Raw genomic sequence first — 13,497 nt, forward strand, 5'->3', positions numbered from 1 at the left:
CCAACTCCAGTCCTCAAGGCCCACCAACAGGTCATGTTTTCAGGATTTCCTTTGCATTACACAGGTGATGCAATTATTACCTGGGCAAGACTAAGGAAATCCTGAAAACATGACATGTTGGTGGGCCTTGAGGACTGGAGTTGAGGACCCCTGCCATAGAAGGAATAAAAAAATCCACACTATATATAAACAGAGATAGTGAGGGAACACTTATCTAATTTATATGAATTACATCTAATTGGTCAAGATGAATTACATCCTAGTGTACTGAAAGAGATAGCAGAGGAAATAGCAGAATCACTAGCCAGAATCTTGGATCATGGAGAACAGGAGAAGTCCCAGAAGATTGGTGAAGGCCAGTGAGCCTTACTTCTACACCAGGAAAGATCTGTGGACAAATTATTAAACAGCATGTATGCAAGTACTAGGATAAGAATACAGTAATTAACCAGAGCCAGCATGGGTTTGTGCCAAACAAGTCATGCAGACTAGTGTAATTTCCTTCTATGATGGAATCACTGACTGGGTGGATCAGGGAAATGTGGTAGATATAGTATATCTCGATTTTGGCAAAGCGTTTGATAAAGTATCTCATACTATCCCTGTTGAAAAAATGACCAAGTATGGGATTGACAAGGCTACTGTTAGGTGGATTCATAACTGGCCCATTCATCATACTCAAAGTGTGGTGATAAATGGTTGTGCATCCATTTGGAAAAGTGTTTGTTTCAAGTAGATTACAACAAGTAATCTTGCAAGCTTGGCAACTCGGAGCTTCAACTCCCTCCATAAGTTTTCTATGGGATGAAGCTCTGGAGAGTGGCTGCGCCATTTCATGACCTTATTGTGCTTCTTTTTGAGCCACTCCTTTGTTGCCTCGGCTGTATGTTTGGGGTCATTGTCTTGCTGGAAGAACCAGCCGCGACCCATTTTTAATGTCCCGGCGGAGGGAAGGAGGTTGTCACTCAGGATCTTACTGTACATGGCGTCATACATTCTCCCATTGATGCGGTGAAGTAGTCCTGTGCCCTTAGCAGAGAAACACCCCCAAAACCTAATGTTTCCACCTCCATGCTTGACAGTGGGGATGATGTTCTTTGGATCATAGGCAGCATTTCTCTTCCTCCAAACAGTTAAGTTAATGCCAAAGATCTCAATTTGTGTCTCATCTGACCACAGCACCTTCTCCCAATCACTCACAGAATCCTCCAGATGTTCATTGGGAAACTTCAGACGGACCTGCACATGTGCCTTCTAGAGCAGGGGAACCTTGCAGACCTGCAGGATTTACAGTGTAATGTGTTACCAATGGTTTTCTTGGTGACTGTGGTCCCAGCTGCCATGAGATCACTAACAAGTTCCCCCGTGTAGTTTTAGGCTGATCTCTCACCTTCCTCATGATCAAGGATACCCATGAGGTGAGATGTTACATGGTGCCCCAGATCGGTGTCGATTGACAGTCATGTTGTATTTCTTCCATTTTCTTCTATTGCACCGACAGTTGTCTCCTTCTCACCCAGCGCCTTCATACTTATGGTTTTGTAGCTTATTCCAGCTTTGTGCAGGTCTATGATCTTGTCCCTGACATCCTTAGAAAGCTCTTTGGTCTTGCCCATGTTGTAGAGGTTAGAGTCTGACTGATTGAGTCTGTGGACAGAAGTCTTTTATAAAGGTGACTATGTAAGACAGCTGTCTATAATGCAGGTAACGAGTTGATTAGGAGCACCTAACTCGTCTGTAGGAGACAGAACTCTTAATGGTTGTGTCACGATAATGTTAAAATGCCATATTGTGAGTTTAGTTCTAGAAGGTACCATGGCGCAGACACACTGCAGATTCGACCCCGCTTTCTCCCCCACTGCATTCGCTGAACAAAGCCCTATGGCAGACACATTCTGTGCAACAATTTATAATAGGCACACTCCAGAAATGTGATGCAAAGGGGAATATTTAATGTACATACAATAGTTACAAACGTTTCGGTCCGCGTGGACCTTCATCAGTGTACTACAAGGACAAAAATGAATAAATATACCATGTGCATACAAAAGCACAATAAAAAGAACACAATATAGGGAGTAAATATATACCAGGGATTCAAGCTTGAGGAGGCTAATTTGCATATTCCAGGTGCCTTCTGGGAAAAGCGAAGAGTCTCCCTAAGCTAGAAGATCGTTGGGTACAGCCGGGACCAGCTGCTTGGAAAGCATCACCAAACAATTTTTGCCTGTAGGACATTAATGCAAGAGAGCTTGGCTGAGTAGATTACACAAGAAGGAAAACACACAGCAAGTCAGCAGGATCTAGGAGCAACATGGCAGATGTGACAACCTACATGGTGAGCTGCAGCATGTGCTACATGTTCACAGATCGACCAGAAGAAGAATCCAATTTCACCTGTCAGAAGTGTAGACTAGTGGCCCTTTTAGAAGAAAAGGTGCGGGGTCTGGAAGAAAGAATAGCAACTTTGAAACTCATCAAAGAGAATGAAGACTTTCTAGACAGAACAGAAGCATCTCTACTGGTCACAGAAGGTGAAAAAAGTGTCAGAGAACCTCCAAAAGCAGATGAGTGGAAGCATGTGACCAAAAGAAGCAAGAAGACCATGGAGAAATCACCAACCACACAACTGAAGAACCGATATCAAATCTTTGTAGAGGATGAAGATGGCACACCTAAGGATGAAGCAATACCAGCAAGCAAAAAAGAAAAGGGCACACAGCAACAAGTGACAGCAAAAAGTACAGCCAAGAAGCAACGAAGAGTGGTGGTGGTGGGAGACTCACTACTGAGAGGCACAGAAGCAGCCATCTGCAGACCGGACATAACCGCAAGAGAAGTATGCTGCCTTCCAGGTGCGATGATCAAGGATGTGACCGATAGGATACCAAAGCTCTTCAACTCCAAGGACGTCCACCCATTTCTTCTGATACATGTTGGCACCAATGACACGGCAAGGAAGGACCTACCGACAATCTGCAAAGACTTTGAAGAGTTGGGGAAGAAAGTAAAGGAACTGGATGCACAGGTAGTTTTTTCTTCTATCCTTCCAGTAGACGGGCATGGCACAAGGAGATGGAACAGGATCCTTGATGCAAACAACTGGCTAAGACGATGGTGCAGACAACAAGGATTCGGATTCCTGGACCACGGTGTGAATTACTTGTACGATGGACTCCTCGCCAGAGACGGACTACACCTCAACAAACCTGGGAAACACACATTCGCCAGAAGACTCGCTACACTCATCAGGAGGGCGTTAAACTAGAAGAAGAAGGGACGGGAAGAAAAACATTAGACTCGAACAAAGAAGATCCAGGAAAACATACTCAGAAGGGAGGTAAGAACATTTCTAAAACAATCCACAGCGAGGAGATTGGAACAAAACAAAATCCTCTAAACTGCATGCTCGCAAACGCCAGAAGCCTGACAAACAAGATGGAAGAACTAGAAGCAGAAATATCTACAGGTAACTTTGACATAGTGGGAATAACCGAGACATGGTTAGATGAAAGCTATGACTGGGCAGTTAACTTACAGGGTTACAGTCTGTTTAGAAAGGATCGTAAAAATCGGAGAGGAGGAGGGGTTTGTCTCTATGTAAAGTCTTGTCTAAAGTCCACTTTAAGGGAGGATATTAGCGAAGGGAATGAGGATGTCGAGTCCATATGGGTCGAAATTCATGGAGGGAAAAATGGTAACAAAATTCTCATTGGGGTCTGTTACAAACCCCCAAATATAACAGAAAGCATGGAAAGTCTACTTCTAAAGCAGATAGATGAAGCTGCAACCCATAATGAGGTCCTGGTTATGGGGGACTTTAACTACCCGGATATTAACTGGGAAACAGAAACCTGTGAAACCCATAAAGGCAACAGGTTTCTGCTAATAACCAAGAAAAATTATCTTTCACAATTGGTGCAGAATCCAACCAGAGGAGCAGCACTTTTAGACCTAATACTATCTAATAGACCTGACAGAATAACAAATCTGCAGGTGGTCGGGCATCTAGGAAATAGCGACCACAATATTGTACAGTTTCACCTGTCTTTCACTAGGGGGACTTGTCAGGGAGTCACAAAAACATTGAACTTTAGGAAGGCAAAGTTTGAACAGCTTAGAGATGCCCTTAATCTGGTAGACTGGGACAATATCCTCAGAAATAAGAATACAGATAATAAATGGGAAATGTTTAAGAACATCCTAAATAGGCAGTGTAAGCGGTTTATACCTTGTGGGAATAAAAGGACTAGAAATAGGAAAAACCCAATGTGGCTAAACAAAGAAGTAAGACAGGCAATTAACAGTAAAAAGAAAGCATTTGCACTACTAAAGCAGGATGGCACCATTGAAGCTCTAAAAAACTATAGGGAGAAAAATACTTTATCTAAAAAAACTAATTAAAGCTGCCAAAAAGGAAACAGAGAAGCACATTGCTAAGGAGAGTAAAACTAATCCCAAACTGTTCTTCAACTATATCAATAGTAAAAGAATAAAAACTGAAAATGTAGGCCCCTTAAAAAATAGTGAGGAAAGAATGGTTGTAGATGACGAGGAAAAAGCTAACATATTAAACACCTTCTTCTCCACGGTATTCACGGTGGAAAATGAAATGCTAGGTGAAATCCCAAGAAACAATGAAAACCCTATATTAAGGGTCACCAATCTAACCCAAGAAGAGGTGCGAAACCGGCTAAATAAGATTAAAATAGATAAATCTCCGGGTCCGGATGGCATACACCCACGAGTACTAAGGGAACTAAGTAATGTAATAGATAAACCATTATTTCTTCTTTTTAGGGACTCTATAGCGACAGGGTCTGTTCCGCAGGATTGGCGCATAGCAAATGTGGTGCCAATATTCAAAAAGGGCTCTAAAAGTGAACCTGGAAATTATAGGCCAGTAAGTCTAACCTCTATTGTTGGTAAAATATTTGAAGGGTTTCTGAGGGATGTTATTCTGGATTATCTCAATGAGAATAACTGTTTAACTCCATATCAGCATGGGTTTATGAGAAATCGCTCCTGTCAAACCAATCTAATCAGTTTGTATGAAGAGGTAAGCTATAGGCTGGACCACGGTGAGTCATTGGACGTGGTATATCTCGATTTTTCCAAAGCGTTTGATACCGTGCCGCACAAGAGGTTGGTACACAAAATGAGAATGCTTGGTCTGGGGGAAAATGTGTGTAAATGGGTTAGTAACTGGCTTAGTGATAGAAAGCAGAGGGTGGTTATAAATGGTATAGTCTCTAACTGGGTCGCTGTGACCAGTGGGGTACCGCAGGGGTCAGTATTGGGACCTGTTCTCTTCAACATATTCATTAATGATCTGGTAGAAGGTTTACACAGTAAAATATCGATATTTGCAGATGATACAAAACTATGTAAAGCAGTTAATACAAGAGAAGATAGTATTCTGCTACAGATGGATCTGGATAAGTTGGAAACTTGGGCTGAAAGGTGGCAGATGAGGTTTAACAATGATAAATGTAAGGTTATACACATGGGAAGAAGGAATCAATGTCACCATTACACACTGAATGGGAAACCACTGGGTAAATCTGACAGGGAGAAGGACTTGGGGATCCTAGTTAATGATAAACTTACCTGGAGCAGCCAGTGCCAGGCAGCAGCTGCCAAGGCAAACAGGATCATGGGGTGCATTAAAAGAGGTCTGGATACACATAATGAGAGCATTATACTGCCTCTGTACAAATCCCTAGTTAGACCGCACATGGAGTACTGTGTCCAGTTTTGGGCACCGGTGCTCAGGAAGGATATAATGGAACTAGAGAGAGTACAAAGGAGGGCAACAAAATTAATAAAGGGGATGGGAGAACTACAATACCCAGATAGATTAGCGAAATTAGGATTATTTAGTCTAGAAAAAAGACGACTGAGGGGCGATCTAATAACCATGTATAAGTATATAAGGGGACAATACAAATATCTCGCTGAGGATCTGTTTATACCAAGGAAGGTGACGGGCACAAGGGGGCATTCTTTGCGTCTGGAGGAGAGAAGGTTTTTCCACCAACATAGAAGAGGATTCTTTACTGTTAGGGCAGTGAGAATCTGGAATTGCTTGCCTGAGGAGGTGGTGATGGCGAACTCAGTCGAGAGGTTCAAGAGAGGCCTGGATGTCTTCCTGGAGCAGAACAATATTGTATCATACAATTATTAGGTTCTGTAGAAGGACGTAGATCTGGGGATTTATTATGATGAAATATAGGCTGAACTGGATGGACAAATGTCTTTTTTCGGCCTTACTAACTATGTTACTATGTTACATAAGAAACAAATGGTAAAAATGGGGGAAGAGAATGGTCATAGTTGTGTAAGAATACCTGCAACATATGCAGCTAAAAAATTGGGCTTACTGAACATTGCAAATCTAGACTAGGAAGCTTACTTGAGCAGGAGTGCAATATAGGTTGATACCAATGTGTAGCAGTCCATTGGCTGCAGCAGACAATTCTCCCTACCCTACTCATTCCCCCTCCCACCTGGTACTGGTTGAAACTGGTATAGAAACCATGAGCTTCTATTGTTCTTTTAAGGTTATATATAGTGGCACCGAATAGGGCTAGAGATTTAAGAATTATTTATTCCGGATGTCCATCGAGGGATCTCTAACTCCCTGAAATCGCTAGAAGCTAAACCCAACGAGTGCAAAGTGCGGATTTCTCCATAAGCGGGTCATGTAACTACGCCGTATTTACACTGATAAGAATCGCCCCAACATAGTGCACCTCCTGATCATTGTGACTTTCATATACAAGATTCATGCAGTGAGCTAGGCATAAAAATGGTTATCATAACTCGAAGTAAAAGGGGAGGTTTCAGCCTCTAAGTGAGGTCACCACAAGGGTAGGGCTTTGGTTTAGGCTAGGAAATAACTGAGTGAAGCAGGGGTCTTCACGTGACTTTGTCCGGCGTCTAACTGAGATACAGATGCCTGCTATGCATCTTGATGTATCCCCTCCTCCACAGCACACGATCGGTCATGAGATAAAATGAGATAACGAAATGTAAGTGATTTTTCAACGTTAATCCCATTTTATTTGTAATTGTATTGTACATATGATATTTGTCTTCTTTATAATATGTTTTTATACTTTGTAAACACTGCCTACCTTTTTGGAGTAAAATATAAACCTACTAGCTTGTCTCTCCTTGCTCTATAACGAACTGTTGCGTCCTCTGAAGTGAATTGGCTACTAATCTGGGTTGGCTCCGGACCCGTTAATAATTAAGAAATCGGAGCTGGTGGCAGCGGATTTGTGCTGTGCGTTTGGGAGCCTTTGTAGCGACCGGCGGCATTGATTATTATTGTTCCCGCCTGAGTGTGAGTAGTTATTTCACCCTCGCTGCAGCGTGCCCATTAGCCAGTACATAGCAGGTAGCCTTTCTGGTGACTAATTACCCTAGGTGCAGTAACTAATCTGACCTGAGGGTAAAGGGGGCGCCAGAGAGCTGCAAGTTCCAAACCGGAACTGAGAAGTGGGATATAGATAAATCCCCCTCAGAAATAACCAGGGGCAACCAAACAACCCCGGTTCATGACAAATTGGTGTGAGCGGCGGGGATGATAAAGGTATCCTCCTCGTGTATCGTGACATATTATTGGTTGGATCCCTGACATACGGTGGGACTCATGACAGGTTGGTAGGGGGTCAAATACTTATTTCTCACTGCAAAATGCAAATAAGTTTATAAAATGTATACAATGTGATTTTTCTGGATTTTATTTTTGATATTCTTTCTCTGTGTTACAATGAACCTACCCTTAAAATTATCGACTGTTCATGTCTTTGTCAGTGGGCAAACTTACAACATCAGCAATGGATCAAATACTTATTTCCCCCACTGTAGTGGTCTGGGGTGGGGGTTCTGCATGTACTTCTGTACATACAGCTCTGGCAAAAATGAAGAGACCACTGCACAATGTTCAGTTTCTCTGATTTTTCTCTTTATATTTTTGAGTGAAATGTAAATTGTTCTTTTATTCTATAAACTACTGACCACATGTCTCCGAAGTTCCAAGCAATACATTTTGTATTTATTTTCTGAAAATGAGAAATGGTCAAAATAAGAAAAAAAAATGCATTGTAGACCTCAAATAATGAAAAGAAACCAAGTTCATAATCATTTATAAACAACAATACTAATGTTTTACCTCCGGAAGAGTTCAGAAATCAATATATTGTGGAATAACCATGATTGTTAATCCCAGCTTTCCTGCGTCTCGGCAGCTTTCCACCAGTCTCTCACACGGCTCCTGGGTGACCTGATGCCGCTCCTGGTACAATAATGTCAGCCGTTCTTCTTGATTTGATGGCTTGTGACCATCCATCATCCTCCTGATTACATTCCAGAGGTTTCCAGTGGGGTTCAGGTCTGGAGATTGGGCGGCCATGACGGATTTGATGTGGTGGTCCTTCATCCACACCTTGATTGACCCAGCTGTGTGGCACGGCGCATTGTCCTGCTGGAAAAACCAGTCCTCAGAGTTGGGGAACATTGCCTGAGCAGAAGGAATCTGCTGTTTTTCCAGGATAACCTTGTATGCGGCTTCATTTATACGTCCTTTGCAAAGATTAACCTGCCCAATTCCAGTTTAGAAATAGTCTAAAAAAATACCACTTCCCAGTGAACACAGAAAAATGGAATACAGAAACGAATCCACTAAGTGCACCTTTCCTCACAGATAGCCCTACACTCACCTACTATCCCTTCCTGACAGTGGAGGTTGGCACCCTGATAGATATTTTGGCGCCCCCACTCCGCGACGGCTGACACCTGCTATCCCTATTAATGTAACTAGTCAGCTATAGGAGGGAAAACAATGAGCAATAAAAAGAAATGAAGGAAGATGTAGGGTAGAGAAAAACTAAGGTGCACAAAAAACCTATATACCGTCCTCCCTCAATAACATCCCATATAAAGCCACAAAACACTGGAAAAAAAATATATATAAAGTAGTATACTCCCAGCGTTTCAATGTAACGGTCCCATTGTACACCAGCATTAGATACAACTATGTGCATAAATGGCGAGATGGCAGTGGGAGGGCAGGTATACGGTAACAAAAGACCTGGTTAAGTCTAAAATAGACAAATTGCATGGCAGCACCCCCTTAGCAAAAAGTATATTTCAGAGTGCAAGACAATGCAACACATCTCAGTATGGCTACAGCATGATACTATGCTGGTGAAAAATACCAAAGGAATATCTTGAGCCACACACTGACTGAACCAAACAAAGTCCAGTGGGCTCTAATGGTCAATAATAGGTACCTATACTCATGCACAGTCAAAAAGACAAAAATAGATGATATCAACAGCAGCCAGTGAAAGGGGTGTTAGCCCAAAAATAAACACTTAGCTGTCAGTATAACGCCCCGACGCGTTTCCCCGTCATACTGTTCCTCAGGGGGCATGGATGATGATAAACCGAGGTCTGCCTGGGCATCAGGGCACCTGTATCTATGACCTCTGGTTTATCATCATCCATGCCCCCTGAGGAACCGTATGACGGGGAAACGCATCGGGGCGTTTCTGTATTCCATTTTTCTGTGTTCACTGGGAAGTGGTATTTTTTTAGACTATTTCTAAATAAATATATTTGTTTTTAAAGGGATTATATGTTACACGGTTTTTGATTTTCCCTTTTGTTTATTTGTTTTTTGGATGTTTTTTCCTGCCCAATTCCAGTCTATATGTGTGTGTGTATGTGGTATATATACATTTTTTTTATTAGTATTATCATTTCTGGGACTCATCGCCCGTGTATTCGGTGAGTGGTGGCAGCGCGTATGAGCGGGTGTGTGGCCTGGGTCGGTGTGTGATTTATGCTCCCGTTACAACATAGGACAGAGGTTGAATGCTGGACTGAGAGTGGGGAGATAGATTAACCCTTGCAGGCACAACCCCAAGTCACGTGTGAGAGCAGGCACGTGACAAATAAGTGACACACACCACGAAGTAGGGATCCGTGACAATGTGTATATATATATATATATATATATATGTGTGTGTGTAGTGACATATGTCTAGGGTTATATGTGTGACCAGTGATAATATAACATCTGTCCTGAAGGCAAGTCACACCTAGGTGTTAATAGGTACTTCCTTGGGACTAGTAGAAATTGTGTCTCCATCTCTCACCAGGAGGTCTAGCTAGGGCCAAGAAGAAAGGTAACATTTGGCACCTTCTAGGTCTTGCAGGGGAGATGTTAACTGCGGCCTGAGGGCATCTATTCCTGCCTTTTCACAAGTGTCTCAAGAGAAAATTAATATATTCATTAGTAGCGTGGCCAATCAGAAAGCCAGCAATTATGATATCAACCTGAGGGGCCGGTCTAGAAACCTGACCTCCAGACCATAGTTATAAATTTAGGCTGCAGACAGAATTGTGCTCACATGATGGGGGCAGCCTGAGAAGATGGTGTGATCCAATCTACATTCGTCCTACCCTCAGGGAGCAGAAAGCAATAATTTCTGTAAGTTTCTCCTCTTTATTTTATACTGTTTTGCTTAAGTTGTATGTCTTTTTATTTTCAGATTTTTATACCTTTTTTCTTATTGTAAGCATTGAACCTTTTATTATTAAAGTATAAAACTTTAACAAGTTGAACCTTGAATGTGCTAAAAGAATCCATAGCCTAAGGTGTGTGAGCCTTATGAGTGATAGACATATTTTTATTAGTATTAATATTTCCGGGACTCATCGCCCATGTATTCGATGAGTGGTGGCAGCGCGTATGAGCGGGTGTGTGGTCTGGGTCGGTGTGTGATTTATGCTCCCATTACAGCATAGGACAGAGGTTGAATGCTGGACTGAGAGTGGGGAGATAGATTAACCCTTGCAGGCACAACCCCAAGTCACGTGTGAGAGCGGGCACATGACGAATTAGTGACACCACGGAGTAGGGATCCTTGACAGTCAATGGCGCAGTCCTGTGTTCATCCAGCCGGGTCCGTAGCCCCTAAGCGGAGATCCCGAAGAGTCACTACTAGACAACAGTTTATGATTCTGGGCCTCCACCAGTTACGTCTGCCATAATGAAAACACAATGCTGTGTATTCACAGGGATGCTCTACATGTAATCGTGCTCTGTTCTTGCAGATGCGGGTCTTCTGCCTGGAGAAGATGACGAGGTTCTTGCCCTCACGCCCGGGACGCCCTGTACTCAGCAGTCACTTTCTGACCTTCGCTTCCACCACCTGCACGGCAGTAACGCCCTCATCACTAACGGGGGGCGCACCGCCCTAAGGAACAATTCCCGCAGTGAATTCAATGATGCCATCGTCATGTCTAGCCGGTGAGTGGGAGTCCTCCGTGGTGGTCCTGACTTTTCCTTGCATTCCTCATCGTTTTTTTCTCTTAAGACCTCTGAGGGACGGCGAACTATTTGAGATTGTCATTCAGAAGATGGTGGATCGCTGGTCGGGGTCCATAGAGGCAGGTGAGCGCCCAGTTATTCAGCTGATGCCCCCTCCCCTGTATGTGCCTGTAGGTCTGTAACATGTGGTGGCATTGCAGGAGTCACAGCGATCCGCCCGGAGGACCTGGAGTTCCCCAACACCATGACTGACATCGACTATGACACGTGGATGCTGAGGTGAGTGCTGAACCCCCATTGTTGGACATGGTCCCCACAGTACAGCCGCTTACTGTCTCCTCCCCCCATTAGCGGCACGGCCATCATGCAGGATGGTAACACACTGCGGAATAACTACGGCTGTGATCTGGACTCCCTGGGATCGGGATCAAGGATTGGGATGATGAAAACCACCAGAGGAGATCTGCACTATTACATCAATGGCGAAGACCAAGGAGTGGCCTGCACGGGACTGCCAGCGGGGAGAGGTGAATGCGGGAGGGCCGGCTGGTAGAGGCGAGAGAGCCAGAAAGAAGAGGCGGGTGCATGTGGTGCGGGTGTACCGGCGGGGAGAGGCGGGATTGCTGGCTGGGAGAGGCGGGAGTGCCGGCGGGGAGAGGCAGGTGTGGGAGGGCCGGCTGGAAGAGGTAGGTGCGGGAGGGCTGGCTGGAAGAGGCGGGTGCGGGATTGCTGGCTGGGAGAGGCGGGAGTGCCGGCGGGGAGAGGTGAATGTAGGAGGGCCGGCTGGAAGAGGCGGGAGTGCCGGCGCGGAGAGGCAGGTGCGGGAGGGCCGGCTGGGAGAGGCGGGAGTGCCGGCTGGGAGAGGCGGGTGCGGGAGTGCCGACGGGGAGAGGCAGGTGCGGGAGGGCCGGCTGGGAGAGGCGGGAGTGCCGGCTGGGAGAGGCGGGTGCGGGAGTGCCGACGGGGAGAGGCGGGTGCGGGAGTGCCGGCTGGGAGAGGCGGGTGCGGGATTGCTGGCTGGGAGAGGCGGGAGTGCCGGCTGGGAGAGGCGGGTGCGGGAGTGCCGGCGGGGAGAGGCGGGTGCGGGAGTGCTGGCTGGGAGAGGCGGGAGTGCCGGCTGGGAGAGGCGGGTGCGGGAGTGCCGGCGGGGAGAGGCGGGTGTGGGATTGCTGGCTGGGAGAGGCGGGAGTGCCGGCTGGGAGAGGCGGGTGCGGGAGTGCCGGCTGGAAGAGGCGGGTGCGGGAGTGCCGGCGGGGAGAGGCGGGTGCGGGAGTGCTGGCTGGGAGAGGCGGGAGTGCCGGCTGGGAGAGGCGGGTGCGGGAGTGCCGGCGGGAAATTCTGCACACTGGCGTGTCTTCGTACTGTGATTTCCTACTGTGATTTCCTGTCGTGTCTGGCAGATATCTACGCGGTCATAGACCTGTACGGACAGTGCGTCCAGGTGTCGCTGACCGGTGGGAGTGGCCTCATAGACAACAGTTTATCAGCGAGTCATGTGACAGACAAGTCTCTCCCGTCACCCTCTCCAGGTGAGTCTGCTGTAGCGCTGCTGTCAGTGCTCCATGGATCCACCCACAGGTGGCGGTGTCGTCCTGACACTATTGCCCATCATTGCCGCCTCACTGGCTGTCTCCGTTCCAGTCCCTAGTGTGTCTCACCGGTTCCACTCCATCTGTGGGAAGAACGTGTCTGTCCTGGGTGATGGGACGCGAGCGGAGCGGAGCCTGGGCTACGCGGATGGCATCCTGTTCAGTAGTAGTGAGCTCCTGGTCAATGAGGCTTTCGAGGTCAGTGGGCCGCGGTGGGGAGCAGGCCTGTAGGACCCTTTTGTGTGTGTCCGTGTCTTTATATTGTCTTCCTGACAGGTGAAGGTGGAGCGGCTGGACCTGCACTGGTCGGGGTCTTGTCATATTGGGGTCACCTCTATTCCACCACACGAGGCCCCATTTTTGGGTGGAGGGCTCCCGGCGACAGCTGTCGATCTCCGCTCCCGGGTCACCTGGTTGGTTTCTGGGTCTGAGGTTCTGAGGAACGGCCAGCGCTTGCGGGAGAATTACTGCAGCAGTTTGGATCGGATCCGGGTACGTCCTCATTCCTGAATGATGGGGTTGTAGATCTGCTTCACATCCGGTATGTCATGTATTCTC

General features: G+C 46.0%; 1 protein-coding gene across 2 annotated transcripts in view; it reads left to right on the forward strand.

The window, feature by feature from the left end:
• NEURL4 (neuralized E3 ubiquitin protein ligase 4) overlaps positions 1 to 13,497 on the forward strand; it is a 171,660-nt gene that overhangs the window by 43,218 nt on the left and 114,945 nt on the right. For both annotated transcript variants that reach the window (XM_069767640.1, XM_069767641.1), the window contains exons 12-18: positions 11,134 to 11,329; positions 11,397 to 11,473; positions 11,551 to 11,629; positions 11,702 to 11,877; positions 12,751 to 12,879; positions 12,992 to 13,137; positions 13,216 to 13,431. In XM_069767640.1, the coding sequence (XP_069623741.1) occupies positions 11,134 to 11,329; positions 11,397 to 11,473; positions 11,551 to 11,629; positions 11,702 to 11,877; positions 12,751 to 12,879; positions 12,992 to 13,137; positions 13,216 to 13,431 (1,019 nt within the window). The remainder of the gene's footprint in view (positions 1 to 11,133; positions 11,330 to 11,396; positions 11,474 to 11,550; positions 11,630 to 11,701; positions 11,878 to 12,750; positions 12,880 to 12,991; positions 13,138 to 13,215; positions 13,432 to 13,497) is intronic.

This window comes from Ranitomeya imitator, chromosome 4 (assembly GCF_032444005.1).
Source record: "Ranitomeya imitator isolate aRanImi1 chromosome 4, aRanImi1.pri, whole genome shotgun sequence".
Classification (NCBI taxonomy): domain Eukaryota; kingdom Metazoa; phylum Chordata; class Amphibia; order Anura; family Dendrobatidae; genus Ranitomeya; species Ranitomeya imitator.